General features: G+C 39.6%; 1 protein-coding gene across 2 annotated transcripts in view; it reads left to right on the plus strand.

Moving 5' to 3' along the window:
- The window catches only part of FBLN1 (fibulin 1), an 83718-nt gene that overhangs the window by 21495 nt on the left and 48406 nt on the right, over positions 1 to 13817 (plus strand). For both annotated transcript variants that reach the window (XM_065843759.2, XM_065843751.2), the window contains exons 3-6: positions 2378 to 2513; positions 8507 to 8678; positions 11221 to 11280; positions 13497 to 13598. In XM_065843759.2, the coding sequence (XP_065699831.2) occupies positions 2378 to 2513; positions 8507 to 8678; positions 11221 to 11280; positions 13497 to 13598 (470 nt within the window). The remainder of the gene's footprint in view (positions 1 to 2377; positions 2514 to 8506; positions 8679 to 11220; positions 11281 to 13496; positions 13599 to 13817) is intronic.

The following is a 13817-nucleotide window of genomic DNA, read 5'->3' on the forward strand; positions in this document are numbered from 1 at the left end:
TCAAATATTCTGCCGAATAAAGTTGCTGTCCTAGGCTTAACTTCTTGCTATGACTTTAGAGGCTATTTTTGAATAATGTGTTTATGAACTTATCCTGTTTTTTATTCCTATGCGTTGAAATCTCATAGCTGTTTTTGTCCAAGTGAGAACTGCAAAGTCAGACCATTACAAAATCCAATAAATAATAATTGGGAATCTTCAGGAATGTAGCTCAACAACCTCACCTCACCCATATACACAGAGAGGCAGAATCTGAGCCTGGTACCTGCATGTCCCCTGCTTTTAGTGGCTGAACTGAGTGGCCTGGCCTTAGAGCTGAGGGACACCTTCCCACTACTTGGGAGCTGAAAGATCATCTTATGATCATTGAGAGCACGGAAGCTCCTCCAGAGGGATGCTTGAGAATCCGCTATCTCAGAAGTCAGTAGTTCAGTGGTGCAACTAATTCACCTCTCTTCCTTATACTTCCAAAATCTCCAACAATGTAAATAAAGGATTTTTAAGAGTAAAGGACATTGGTTTGCTCAATATCTTTACATAATTTTGTTTATCTCTAGGTAACTCTTGAGAAGATTTTACTCATCAGCTCAAATAACTAGAGTTGAGAAAAATAATAGGTGAATACTCTTAACAGCATAGAAAATGCATTCAGTGTTGTTGGTCTGTATAGAAGTGCATTTATAGGGTTTTTCTGTGCCTTTCTTATAGGCCTCTAATGTATCAAGGCATGCCTTTTAGGTGCCCCTGTTGTACTATAGATAGAATTTATCAGCTTGGATTGCCTTTGGGACAGTTTACTTTCCCCTAGCAACTCAGGTAACGTTATTCTTAGTGAAATTGTGTCATCATAAAACACATGAGTATGTTTATATCCTTGTATGTATAATCTCATTTGTTACTCTTCTTTAACTTTTTTTTTCTGCTGTTTCTCAGTGTCTATAACACTAGATAGTGGTGGAAGAGTTTTAAACTGCAAGCTTCAGCCACAAGGCCACCCAACAAAGCTGAGTTACACGTAAAATTGGAGTGGAGAGAGGGAATGTATCTCCTTCCATGGGCTTTGCATTCAAGTGGCAGTAGTAACAGTAGTGGATGAGTTTAAATCATAGAATGTCCTGAATAGGAAGGGACCCACAAGGATCATCGAGTCCAACTCCTGTCTCTACATATGACAACCCCAAAATTTACACCATGTGTCTGAGGGTGTTGTCCAGTCTCTTCTTGAACACTGTCAGGCTTGGGGCCGTGACACCTCCCTGGGGAGCCTGTTCCAGTGCTCCACCACCCTCTGGGGGAAGAACCTTTTCCTAATGTCCAACCTAAACCTCCCCTGGCACATCTTCCTGACATTCCCTTGGGTTCTGTCATTGGTCACTGTAGAGAAGAGATCAGTGCCTGCCCCTCCTCCTCCCCTTGTGAGGAAGCTGTAGCTGCCATGAGGTCTCCCCTCAGTCTCCTTCCTCCAGGCTGGACAGACTCAGTGACTTTAGCTGTTCCTCATACGGCTTCACCTCCAAACCCTTCACCAACTTCGTAGGCCTCTTCTGGACACTCTCTAGTAGCTTTATGTCTTTTTTATTCTGTGGTACCCAGAACTGCACCCAGTGCTCCAGGTGAGGCTGCACCAGTGCAGAGTGGAGTGGGAGAGTTTAGAGTTTAAAGCCTCCTCACACAATTTTTTTTCTACAGGAAGGAGTTTTCATTTTATTCAGTGGAACTGAGATAAGAATAGAATGCTTTTATGAGCAGTGGAACTAACAAAGCTCGGTTTCCTGCAGATTTTTATTGTCTCCTCACAATAACTTCTTGTAATATTCTCCCTTGTCTTTGCCTCTTGCTTCAATATACTCTGTTCCTCACGATGGCTTTCCTTGGTATCTTCACTTCTCCCTGTATCTCCAGCTTCCTTTGACATGCTGTACCTGTTTGTTTGAGTGAGAGGCAGCAGGTATGAGGGTAGACTGGCCATGGGCTTGCAGACTCTCACAATGTCTGGGGCCTGACTTCTTTCTCCCATCAGTTAGAGTACCGATTTGGTTCCCACCATCCTCTCTTCAGCCACCAGCTGTCACAAAACATGCAAGAATGCAAGTCCTGGAAACTTTGAGCCCCGTGGCAAATGTGGCTGAAGTTATACATTTGCTTAAAAAAATTGTTAGGACAGACTGCAAGGTAGACAGGCGGTTAAACTGTATTAAACACATCACCTGGACATTCTGCCTACTCCTAGAGAATATTTTTGCTGTATAACTAAAACATGTGCCCACAGGAACCTCCTTCCATGAGACTAGTACAAGTGCTAATTGTCAAAACATGCATTATGTGTTCTTGACCTGTATATGACATTCTTCTCCCGTTGCTTCCATCCTTTTGTCAGCATGATGCAGGTACAGTGCTGCCGCAGCCAGCTGGAGAAGCAGTACTGTTCGGATGGGATTGAATTTGCCAACGTGCGTGAGGAGTGTGACTCACATATTGGTGAAAATTCCACCTGTGAAGCTGAATACTTCAAGGTGAGATGTCAGAGCTACTCCTGTTAATCTTTAAGAAATTGTATTGGCTCTCTAGATGGGTATGAAGGATTGACCCTGAAAGTCACTATACTCAATTTGCACATAAACAGCTTTTTCCCACCTACACCTGATGTCTGTGTAAAGGCTGTCCACTTGGTGGTTCTTTGAGAGAAATGGTTCCTCAATGCGCAAAGCATACTGTCTCATTACATTTCAGCAGAGGGTGGAATTCAAAAGGGTAGGAAGTCTTAAATGGGTAATTGGCTAGGAAACTATTTTTACATGAAGAGAAGACATCAATGCTGTAAGAAGGGATGGGTGAGAAACTCAGATGCATTTCAGACTTTAGCTTTCATTGGAGCTTCGTGGCCTAAGGTCAAACTCAGTGGTTTTCATCATTGGTGGTCTAAAGGGGTAGGACTGAAGTTAATCCTCTCGGTGTACTTATAATTCCAGCTTGTGTACCTGTCCTTAGTTAACATGACTTCCATTTAGAATTGAATGGAGACATCTGTAAGCTTGTGATAATAGCATTTGATATTAGAATAAAAATGCTCAACATTGGCATCTTTAGTTAATTTGTGTCCTACCCCCCACTTTTATTACTGTCTTTGTCTCTCAGTTCTTGAAAGGGGACATATTTGTGCCACTCTGCAGAATGTTCTTGGAAGACAGTTCTACCAGTAAGATCATGACCTTGACCCAGTCATGAACAGCTCTGGTCCTGTTACAGATTTCTTTCAGTAATGATGAAAATAGATGACAGTGATTTGAATTCTCCCTAGTGCTCAAAGATGCTGAATGTTTTGGTTCATTTAGTTAAAAAAATAAGCTATATGGAGAAAGGCAGACAATGCCTGACTCACAGGTTTCATATCTTTTCAAAATGCTTGTTTGATCATGTTCCTGGCCTTGGGATGCCACTGATGTCAGGGCTGTGAGCAGAAGAAAGGTAACATGTGCTGATGATGCTGACATTGTTGAACTGTTACAAACCTGTCTGTATGTGCAGCATGATTTTGTCCCACGGTGGAGTGTGTCCCACAGAGGGGATGTATGTCACCTGTTGACCATGTCCAGGGTGCGCCTTGCTCCCAGCATGGAGGTTCCTCTGTGCAGCCTTTGCTGTTACAAAGCCTGTCTACCCCAATCTGAATGTGTCATGAAAAAATTTTTAGCTCTCTGTCTCAGTGGTTTGAAGGGCTATGGACAGATGAACAAGGACTGTGATGGCAAGTGCTCTTCAGATTCCAGTGCTTGCTACCAGAAACAGGTTTATGGCAGCAGCACTATTTTAAATGGATGCCATGGGACAACTCCAAAACATAATGCAACTGTTCAAGAAAACCCACTTTCCCATCAATTGACTGATGTTTCCCTATGTGGGCTTGTCAGCACGAAGCAGAAGAGTTAACATTGCTGTTTTTAAAATGGCCAGACTTCTTTAAAGATGACAGGTTTTCATGGTGACAGTTGTATTATGAAACAAAATGGACTGGGCCTTGATCTCTGGCCCTGAGAATAGATAGCTCAGCACAGCTCATGTCACGTAAGTGACATCTTTCCCCTGCAGAACACAGGGCATGAGGGCTATTAGGAACACTCACTGGCCTGTGCTAACCCCAAAATGTGATTCAGCACTGTCTGAGAGGATGTTAGTTGTCCATTAGCATTTGCTCATATTTAAACATTGCAGATGATTGTGGGACAATGCCTGAGCCCATATTCTGTCCCTGTTTTAATTTACTGGTACAAACATCGTGTGTAATCTTTGTGAGGCACGTTGTCCTCACCACCACCACCCACTCTCATTTGGAATATCCTACCCTCTATAAGTGTACTGAGGTATAATAGCTGTAGAAGTATCTTTGTAGATAATATATTTGATCCATGATGGGCATAGATGATTTATGATCTAATATCAGTGAACAATTAATAATTTCTTTTGTTGAATACATTTTGAATCTGATGACCTTGAGACATACAGTGTATGTGGCAATTGTGCCCTGCTCTGGTAAACAAACTCGGACGTTCACACCAAGCTCTCACATGGGCTCAAATCTCATTTTGCCTGAGTTGGTCCTTTTTTGTTTAGTTTAGGTAGCATATGAATTCTTTTGGATCTTTGTCTCCTTCAAGGAAGCAGGAAGAGTGATTTAGTAATTCAATTAGTAGGATTAATTGCATCACTTTGCAGCAAATGAGGCAGATAATCTTTCTTTTGAATGTAAAACTTGTGATTGAAAAGAAGATAAAAAGACCATGTTTTGAAAACACTTGCCTCAGCTTTTACACTTAAAGGTGTTAGGAATCTGTAATGTTGGGCATAATTTTACTCCTCAGTTTTTTTTGGAAGCATAGCTTTTCTTACCTTGAAAAAAAGGATGCAAAATTAATCATTAATCTTTAAAATCTTCATCAAGAGAGAGTAATGAGTTTCTAGATTTATTGCTGATACAGGAGATGTAGAAATGATTTTATGAAAGTTTCTACCGTAACAGCCCTTCGGAAAGGAGTGAAGCTTGTCAAAATTGACCACCTTTAAGGTACTCGGATGTTTTCACCAGAATTTGTCATAGGTACTTTCTCTTTCCAAAGATCAAGATATGGCCTTATCTTCCCAGTTTTGTCAAGAATACTTTGGTTGTGAGCACCAGAGTTTTATTGCTTTGGACTGTTTAACATATTCTAAAATTTTTGTTCAGATCTGCAGAAGTTCTGAAAAATTCTACTGAGTTATTTGTATTTTTTTCAGTCTGTTTTTCTTAGCATCTACTAGTTAGTCTGGATTTCAGCATGTGAGAGACCTCTTGTGGACAGATACACAAAAGCAATGTTAATACATAGTTTACCCTTCCACATCTGCTGGCTTAAATGGTGACATAAATAGTAAAGATCTATTATAAATTTAACTAATTAAGAGAGCTTGTTGATGAAAGCAATTTCAGGTGCTTCCTAATCCCACCAAAACCAAATCTTCAAACTTCTCACATGTAACTATTTATTCCTTTATTCCTTTGATTTTTATTCCTTTCTGTGAGTAAGCAACGTGTAAGAGCAGTCAAGAGATCACAGGACTTCAAAGAGGGTTCAGGTTTCTGTACAAACACGAAGATCAAGGCATGGCTTTGGAGCTGCATTGGCTTTTGCTAATAATGGGAGAGGCAAAGGAATAAATATTTGAGATTATTATTGGGATCACTTAAGAAGTGAAGGTTTACAACCAGTGAAAGTGTGTAATAACTCAATTGTTGGGTTGTACCATGCATCAGGGCAGTGCTGGTTCTAGCAAATGGGTGAATGGTCATCACAATATGCTTCTGGGAAGCTGGCAACCTTTGGAAAATGTATGCAAACACATCAAGAACTGAACTAATAGGGAATCTAGACTTCACCCCAGACTAAAGGATCAAAATCTTTAAGAGTAAGCTAACAACCTGGAAAAAAATAATGTGAAAAAGGAAATGGTGAGATTAATTTTACCAGGATAGTGATAGTTATAATGACATACTGCTTTATGTCTCAGAATACCAGAGTGCTCTGTGAACATGAGTTAAACTAGTCGTATGCTAGATTATTACCATTCCACAGTGAGAGAACTGAACGAAAAGGCAACTTCCCAAGTTCACAGGGGAGATATGTGGGGATGTATGCGGGTCTACAGAGTCCTGGGTGTGCTCTGAGCACAAGACCATTGATCAGCTTCCCCATCTTTTTTCTGTAGTTGAACAGGTAACATTAGCCTTTAGAACTGCCAGTGCAGAATCTTCTGAGGTCAATACTAAAAACCAGTTGCCATAAACACCAGTGAAGAAAACATTTGACACTTTCCATCTCTGAATCATTTTGGCTGTGGTATAACAACATAAATTATTATCTAGATGTTAAATCAAGATGGATCATGCACAGTTAGAATAAATGCCAGTTGGAACAAACAGTTCAATGCATACAATTATTTTAAATGTAGATACAGTTTCTTACAGACACTGCAAGACTTGGCAAGCTCTGCATTTGCACATTCACATTAGGTGGAGACAGAGAACTTTGAAGTGGTGGCTCAACGTGGAAGAAATAAAGAACATAAGGTTGTTCAGCATTTGATGAATAGCAAGATTAATGATCGTTCTTTACAAAAAAAAATCCAGAGAAACTCTGTAACTCCCAATTTGAGCATGTGTGACAAGACAAAGAAATAGATTGAGTCAATTCGTATGCCTAACAGCAGAAACCAGTGAGGATACTCAGAAGTATATAATGTTAACGTTTGGCAAGATATTGACTGTATTAAGTAGCGTAAGTAAGATTTGGTTATCAAAAATAGGCAAGCTTAAATCAAACAGTGAACCTTCAGCTTAGTTTTAGTTTCTGTATTCTAATTTATGGTGGTGAAAATTGGAAATCTAATAAAATTACAGACAGATGTTAAAAACTTCGAGAAAAATGCCTCAGGACAGTGTTAGATGTGTTAGACAATAAATACTCAGAAATGTTGCAATTCTTGGGAGAGATTATCAAGTACTTATTTCCAAAGTCATCCAGAAAAAACAGAAAAGATGGAAATGTCCCAGACATGCTAGTGATGAAACCAGATCACCTTCCACTAGATGGAAGTACTTGGAGAACCAAGTAAAAAAAGTAGGTAGTGAGGAACCATCCCAACAAACAGTAGTTAATAAGGAAAAAATGTATCTTAACATGATGGTGGGCATGAAAACAGCACCCAGCAGTGGCTAGGAGGGAAGCATTCTGCAGCAGGGAAAGGATTCACTTGTGTATTTGAAGATAAAGTATAAAATAGTGTGCTTGCATACTTCAAAATGCTGTAAAGTAAAAAAGAAATATTGAAGAAACAAGAAAGAAGGATTTTATTATTTTGTTTTTACACTTGTCTAGGTTTTAAAAGAGCTTTTCACCACAGTACAGAGAGAGAAACATTTAATACCTCATAAGGGAAAACAGAATATAGCCAGGGTATACGTCTCAGAGTGGTGAAAGAAATGTAACAGTTTCCCTCTTTTCAGTAGATGTGGTGTTTAAAGCACTAAATTACAGAAATGTAGTTCAGTGTTTACTTATTTGTATTCCACCTGCTCTGTTTGATGGTGCGGGCTATTTTCTTCAAGCAAAAAAGAGTCTGGAAGAATAATAAAACTTAAAGCTTAAATCTGCTTTTACATGACATTAGCAACTGGCAGACACCAGTTCTAGAGAACCAATCATCTTTGCTGCTTTTTTACAGCAATGAAGAAAACTGAATACGTCAGCAGTGTCACCTCAATTTAAAATGAAAGGAAACTTCCACGGGATTAACTTGTCCCATGTTCACTTCTGTGGTGTATTCTGGGGCTGTATTTTGGCAGGTCTGGGAGGGGCAGATAATGTTTCATTGCTGGAAGCCATGTCAGGACTGTGATGCTTTTAAACAATGTTTGACTATGTGGTCTGTTTTTCAGGGTAGAATAGCTTCTCTTTGTGACCTGTTAATGCTAACTTTGGATGAATCATGTTTGTTCACTTGTTTGTTAGTTCAGAGAGGGGTATTTTTTGCTGGGAAGATGAGTAAGCAATTTAATTATGCACTTCATTTGTTGTGTCTCAGTTTAATTGAAATGGACACAAAAAGGAAGCAGAGGTGTTAAGAGTTCCCAGTGTTCGCTGGTGTTTGAAACTGCACTGTGCAGGCAGGGAGCAATGAAATTCCGTATACATACACGGACCCTGCACACACATTCACAATATTTCTGAGAACTGGATCCACATTCTGTGTTCAGCTCTATGTAGGCCAGATGCAGAGCCCACTGAACTCAACTACAGATTAAAATACTGGAGCCTAAGTACACCAGGAGTTCTTAAAGAGTTTGCAGAAAGTTTTCTATTGGTTTGCCAAGGTGAGATAAGGCTGTCGACACAACTGACAAAATTTCTATTGATACATTCAGGGCTAGGATGCTAGGATTTAACTTTTTGTTTGTTTGTTTTTTGGTCTCCAACAGACATGTTGCTACTGTTGTTTGCTGGGAAAGTCTGCCCAAGTTCAAGGACAGAGCTGTGAACCCAACCCGAAGATAGGATACCAATGTGGAGTTGTCTTCAGAGCTTGCTGTGTGAAGGGTCAAGAAGGCATTGATGTGTCCATCAGCGATGATGCTCCTAAAAAGGAGCAAGGTATTTGACGTTGCAAATTATAAGAGAGTGCGACACAAAGTGATATGGGGTAGAAGGAGTGAATCATAGAATGTCTTGAGTTGGAAGGGACCCACAAGGATCATCGAGTCCAACTCCTGTCCCTGCAGGGGAGCCCCACAGTTCACACCATAACTGTGCTTGCACATTATTTCTGTTGGAATACCTCTAACTTGACATCTCCTCGGAGTAATTTAATGATCCATGTTTTGAAGCTCATTTTTTTGGCTAGTGAGAACTGCAACGTTGCATACCACAGGAGGCTAAAAGAACTGGAAATTGGTCACTCAGTTTCTGATGTCAGAACTTAAATATAAGACATATTATTTTGGCCACTAATGATCTTTTGTTGGAAACTAAGTATAAGCTGTTAATTTTAATAGCATTTTGCCCACTGATAAGTTCTTAATTAAAAAGAAAATCAAGAACTGATTCTTTTAATTGGATTTAAAAGCCAGATGGCCCTTGCAAGCTTGGCAGAATTCAAATGTTACCTTGTGTGTGAGCGGCAAATGCCCACAAACTGGGGGCATTTGAAATGCATGGGCTGTCTGGGAGAATGGAGCATTTCCAAGAAACACGGTATCTGCATTTATTTCAATAATATCAGAGGAGAGGCACATCTAGATGGCAGCAGCTCCTGACACCCTCCTTCATATCTGGTCCACAGAACTGAAGAGGATGAGTGTGGACGTGCTGACCCTTACAGACATGGGTTTGGGATTGTTTTGCCTTTTTCACTTAGCAGACAGACCCGATACTGCGGAAAAGTCATGCTGTATAGTGTTGCCTCCTTTGTGGGCAGCTGAGCACTGAAAACATGCTATCTGTCTTGCAGATCACCAGTGGCAGATTTTGGGAGACTTCATCCTAATCAATCACTTAAACCCAAACCCTGCCACAAAATCTTGCATTGCTCTGCTTAAGCCAGTGTGTTATCAGACTTATTTTAGGTCTTTCAGACCTGGCTTATGTCAGTGTACACCCTTATCAAGTAACACTGAGAAATGCCCTACCAGTTTCTTTGTGTGCTCCCGTCTCAGCAGGGGAATGCCCCTTGTCCATTAGTGCTTGCTGAAGTGATTTGACTGATAGGTACCTTATACTTAGACCACTCTGCCGATAACAAAAATTTGCAGACGTGGTGTACCTGCATGATGTGAGAAGTATATCAATATTTGAAAATCCAGAATTGTGAACACAGCGTCCAGTATCCACTTACCCTTGTAGGCCAGTGGCACATGTAATGACCAATATGCATTACAAAGATGCGTCTGTCAACAAGCAGGGCGAGACAATGTTTTCATTCTTAAACTAAGAAACAAGCAGGTGACTGAACTTATGTCAGCTCTCCCTGCCGACAATAAAAATTGCCTATAGAAAGGCAGAGCAAGCAACCTGACACCTTTGTAAGTCAGGAAGGGGAGATCAGTCTCTGTTTTGTAAGGCAGCTTCCTGGACTAGCACCTTGTGTCTGTGTTTGGTGATAGCAAGGCGAGCAGAGCATTCTCCTGCAGAGGGTAAGGCAAGCTGACTCTCTGGATGATGCTTCCTTGGTTATGTTAAGAGTAATCTCTGGTACTGTGTCCCCAGAGACCTCTACAAAATCAGACCAGACTTGGGCAAACTCATTTTATTAGCTTCTGTGTGACCAAAATGTACCCCCATGGCTTGAGTACTCAATGTACCAACCCAGCCTTGTGCCAGTGCGGAAAAACTTGCTTTGATATCTGTGATGTATTGTTTACTTGCAAGTGATGGCTGGTTGAATAGGCTTATGGACAGTCATCACAAGAAGACTAAGCTTCCCATTCAAGTAACCGGAGTATTTTGAGATTGTGCTTTCACACATCTCGTTAACAACCTACTACTTCCCCTGCCTTCAAAATGGTGGCATTGAAGGAAGTCCACTACCTCGTCCTTTGGGCAAGCAATAGGTTCAGGCAATGCATGTTTTTAGCCTGTTTATGTGTGGAAAGAACTCTCAGGATGCATGCTTGTAGCAGAAGCACCAGTGATCAAAACACTCCAACTTAAGGTATATGAAGTACATTTGAAAGAATGCCATAAGTAGGTGCCCAAAACTTGGGTGTGGAGTTCTTTTTGGAATTAAGTCTAAATAAATGAGGTTAATCTGATTTTCATTAAAACTCTGAGTACTCCAAGCTACTATAAAGTCAGGGGAAGCCAAGCATGTCTCAACAACATGTCTTATGAAAATGAGGTTAAGCTCTGGTTAAAAGCCTAATGTTAAGAACCTGCATTTGAAAGTCTCAGCCCCTACATAATCTATGATCACAGCATGACTTTCATATGGAATCAGTCAGATGGAAAATGCCCCATGGCTGTGTACATTTGAATGTAAAATTTAAGTATGAAATAACTGTAAAATATGTAAATAATGCTCTTTAATTTTGTCCTGGTTTATCCAAAACCCTGGTCTGAGTCTCATCCGAAGCAGGCAGCTTTTTACTGTGAGAAGAAAAGTGTTTTCTCCTCTAATGCCTCTCTCTCCTCTTTTTAGTTGAAATTTCAAAGGAGGAACTAGACCAAGAAGATCCTTATCTACATGATGGCTGCAGAGGTAAGTCAGGTGACTTGTCCTGTTAACCAACTCTTTTGTGATTGCCTCCAATAAAAGAGAAGCAAACTTAGATCTAGAGATTATCCAAAACCTTTTGCTTAGGGCGGTTATGGGTAAAAATAACAGAATGAAGATCCTTTCTGAGAAATAGTAGGTCATTATGAGATGCCTCAATAATTCTTCAATACCAGGGAGGCCTTGTCTCCTACAGTGGAGTTCGTCTTAACCAACTGAAGCTTAGACTATATGTTAAACTTTTATTTAACATCTAGTGTGTAAGACCTCAGAGGTGTTACCCATTGAATCCGTAGAGTACTCTGGATTCTCCAGAACATGGGGATCCTATATTAAGTATGTGCATTCCTTTATTCTCCTTTTGGGATGATCAGGGTGATTGAAGATGAAATGAAAGTTGTTTCCTTTTGAGATGTGTCACCTAAAAAAAGGAAGAAAAGTGGTTATTGTCCTTATTACTCAGGCTGTTCTGCCTCCTGGTAAGAATGTGTTATTGGGATATTGTTCTGCTAAGTATTCTGATTTATTGCTTGCCACATGTTATTTACGTATCTGTAAACTTAAACCAGTAGTGATTTATTATTTTCTACAAGCATTTCAGAACTAAGTAATGTATTTAGGATAAAATCAATTTAATAGACTTATATTCCAGTTGAGACATGATTTACTGTACTTCATGTTGTATAGCCATTACATTCTAGAGAGGACGGAAATGTCTACTAGGCAATTAGGTAGTCAAAGCCAAGAGTGGCTCTCCTTCTTGTCTCCAGCTTCTAATTACAAGAGATGACATCGAAAAAAATGTTATGTATTTTCCTAGCATTATTTCATTATGTAATTAGTTGTTGCATTTGCCAGTTAATCAGCTGCCTGCAAGAGGTGGATTGGTATGACTAATTACAAATTAGAGTTTCTATCTACGATGTATTTTCTGATAAAGTTGGCATGGCAAAATTACTTGTGATTTTCTGATCTTCACCAGGGGAAACTTAAATTTCCTAGGCAGTGGACCTTCCAGAGGTTTGTTTTGGAGCACCTCCGTAGTATATGAGGAAATTAGTTCTGTTCTTCCAACACCTTCACAATAGGTTTTACTGTGACTGACAGAAGCTCCCAGAGGTTCAGAAAGCTGTAGCTGTCCATCTTACCCACAAGACTATGGTTCCTTCAAATGTCATTGTCTGTGTCAGTATTGTGTACAGACCTAATTTTCTGTGGTGTATTAATGGCCCTGTCCTCACTAGAAATTGTTGCACTTCAAAAAATATTTTAATTTACTCAAAAGTTTAAGTTATTTTAACTGCATTTGCCCACATTGATTGTGCTTATCTTAAACCTTTTTTTTAATGCTTATCCAACCATTCTGAAAAAGAGAAAGAATATTGATATTCTTAGTACAAATAGAATCTATATTCTTACAACAAGTAGTTGAAAGTATATAACTTTTTGATGCTATTAAGGCGAATATTAAATGTTTTGAATATTAATTTACTTTTAACAAGATCAGAAAAAATAAGTTTTCTTAATGGTGAGCCAATTTTTGTGTAAATCTCCTATACTATCTTCTCTTTCTGTCAGATTGAATAACCCCACCCCTCTTTCACATCCTTTGGGACTCTTGCACACACCTCCCTAAGTTCTGAGTACCCCAGTAGTAAGTCTTGGTTTCTTTAGGTTATTTGAAGCCTTTGTCATCCACAATACCCTTTTCTCCCTTTCATGTTTCCTGCCTGCTGAGTAAGGAAAGAGCAGATGCTATTGCTAATTCAGGTGTATGGCACTAATAATGATAGGCTAAAAATAAACGCTAATGCAGCCAATAGTGAAAATGTTTGATTAACCTATGGTCATACATCTTGTCATCCTTATTTTACAGTAATCAGCATATGAAGTTTTAACTTCCCAGCCAAAGCCTGAGGAGGTGTCTGAGTTCATCAGCATTTTCCCTTAGACTTCCAGCAATGATGGACTATAAGCAACTCCTTAATTTACTTCCTTCTTGTTTTCATTTTTAGAGCTAAAAGAATCTGTTGATTACAAACACTTCTTTCAGTGTTTAGCCCTTTCCTCCTTTATATATGTGTGTGTTTAGTTATCTGCTTTTCTAAATATATCACCAAGCATCCTGTAAATCAATGGTTTGTTTCAGTTCCTGTGAAGAGATCCTTAACTATATTAGACTTCTTAAAATATCCAATTAGGTGGTGGTCCCTGCTCTCAGCAGTGCAGAGACACAGGATCCAGTTACGTCTGCTCCTGCTTTGTTGGGTATCAGCTTCAACCAGATGGTGTCAACTGTGAAGGTAAAATAAATAAAACCATTGCTTCGATTACCAACACCCTTGTTTCAAAAGAACAAGAATATATAAAAATATCCAGACAGAGGAGATCAGAGTATGCGTAAGCCAGCTGAGGAAAGAGGTGAGATCATAAAAAGTTGATTGAAACAGAGTGTTGGAATGAAAGTTGTGGGAAGATGCAGTTAAGAATCAGTAGAAGAGATGGAGGATTTAGAGTGGAGA

The sequence above is a fragment of the Patagioenas fasciata genome, chromosome 1 (assembly GCF_037038585.1).
Source record: "Patagioenas fasciata isolate bPatFas1 chromosome 1, bPatFas1.hap1, whole genome shotgun sequence".
NCBI classification, from domain to species: Eukaryota; Metazoa; Chordata; class Aves; order Columbiformes; family Columbidae; genus Patagioenas; species Patagioenas fasciata.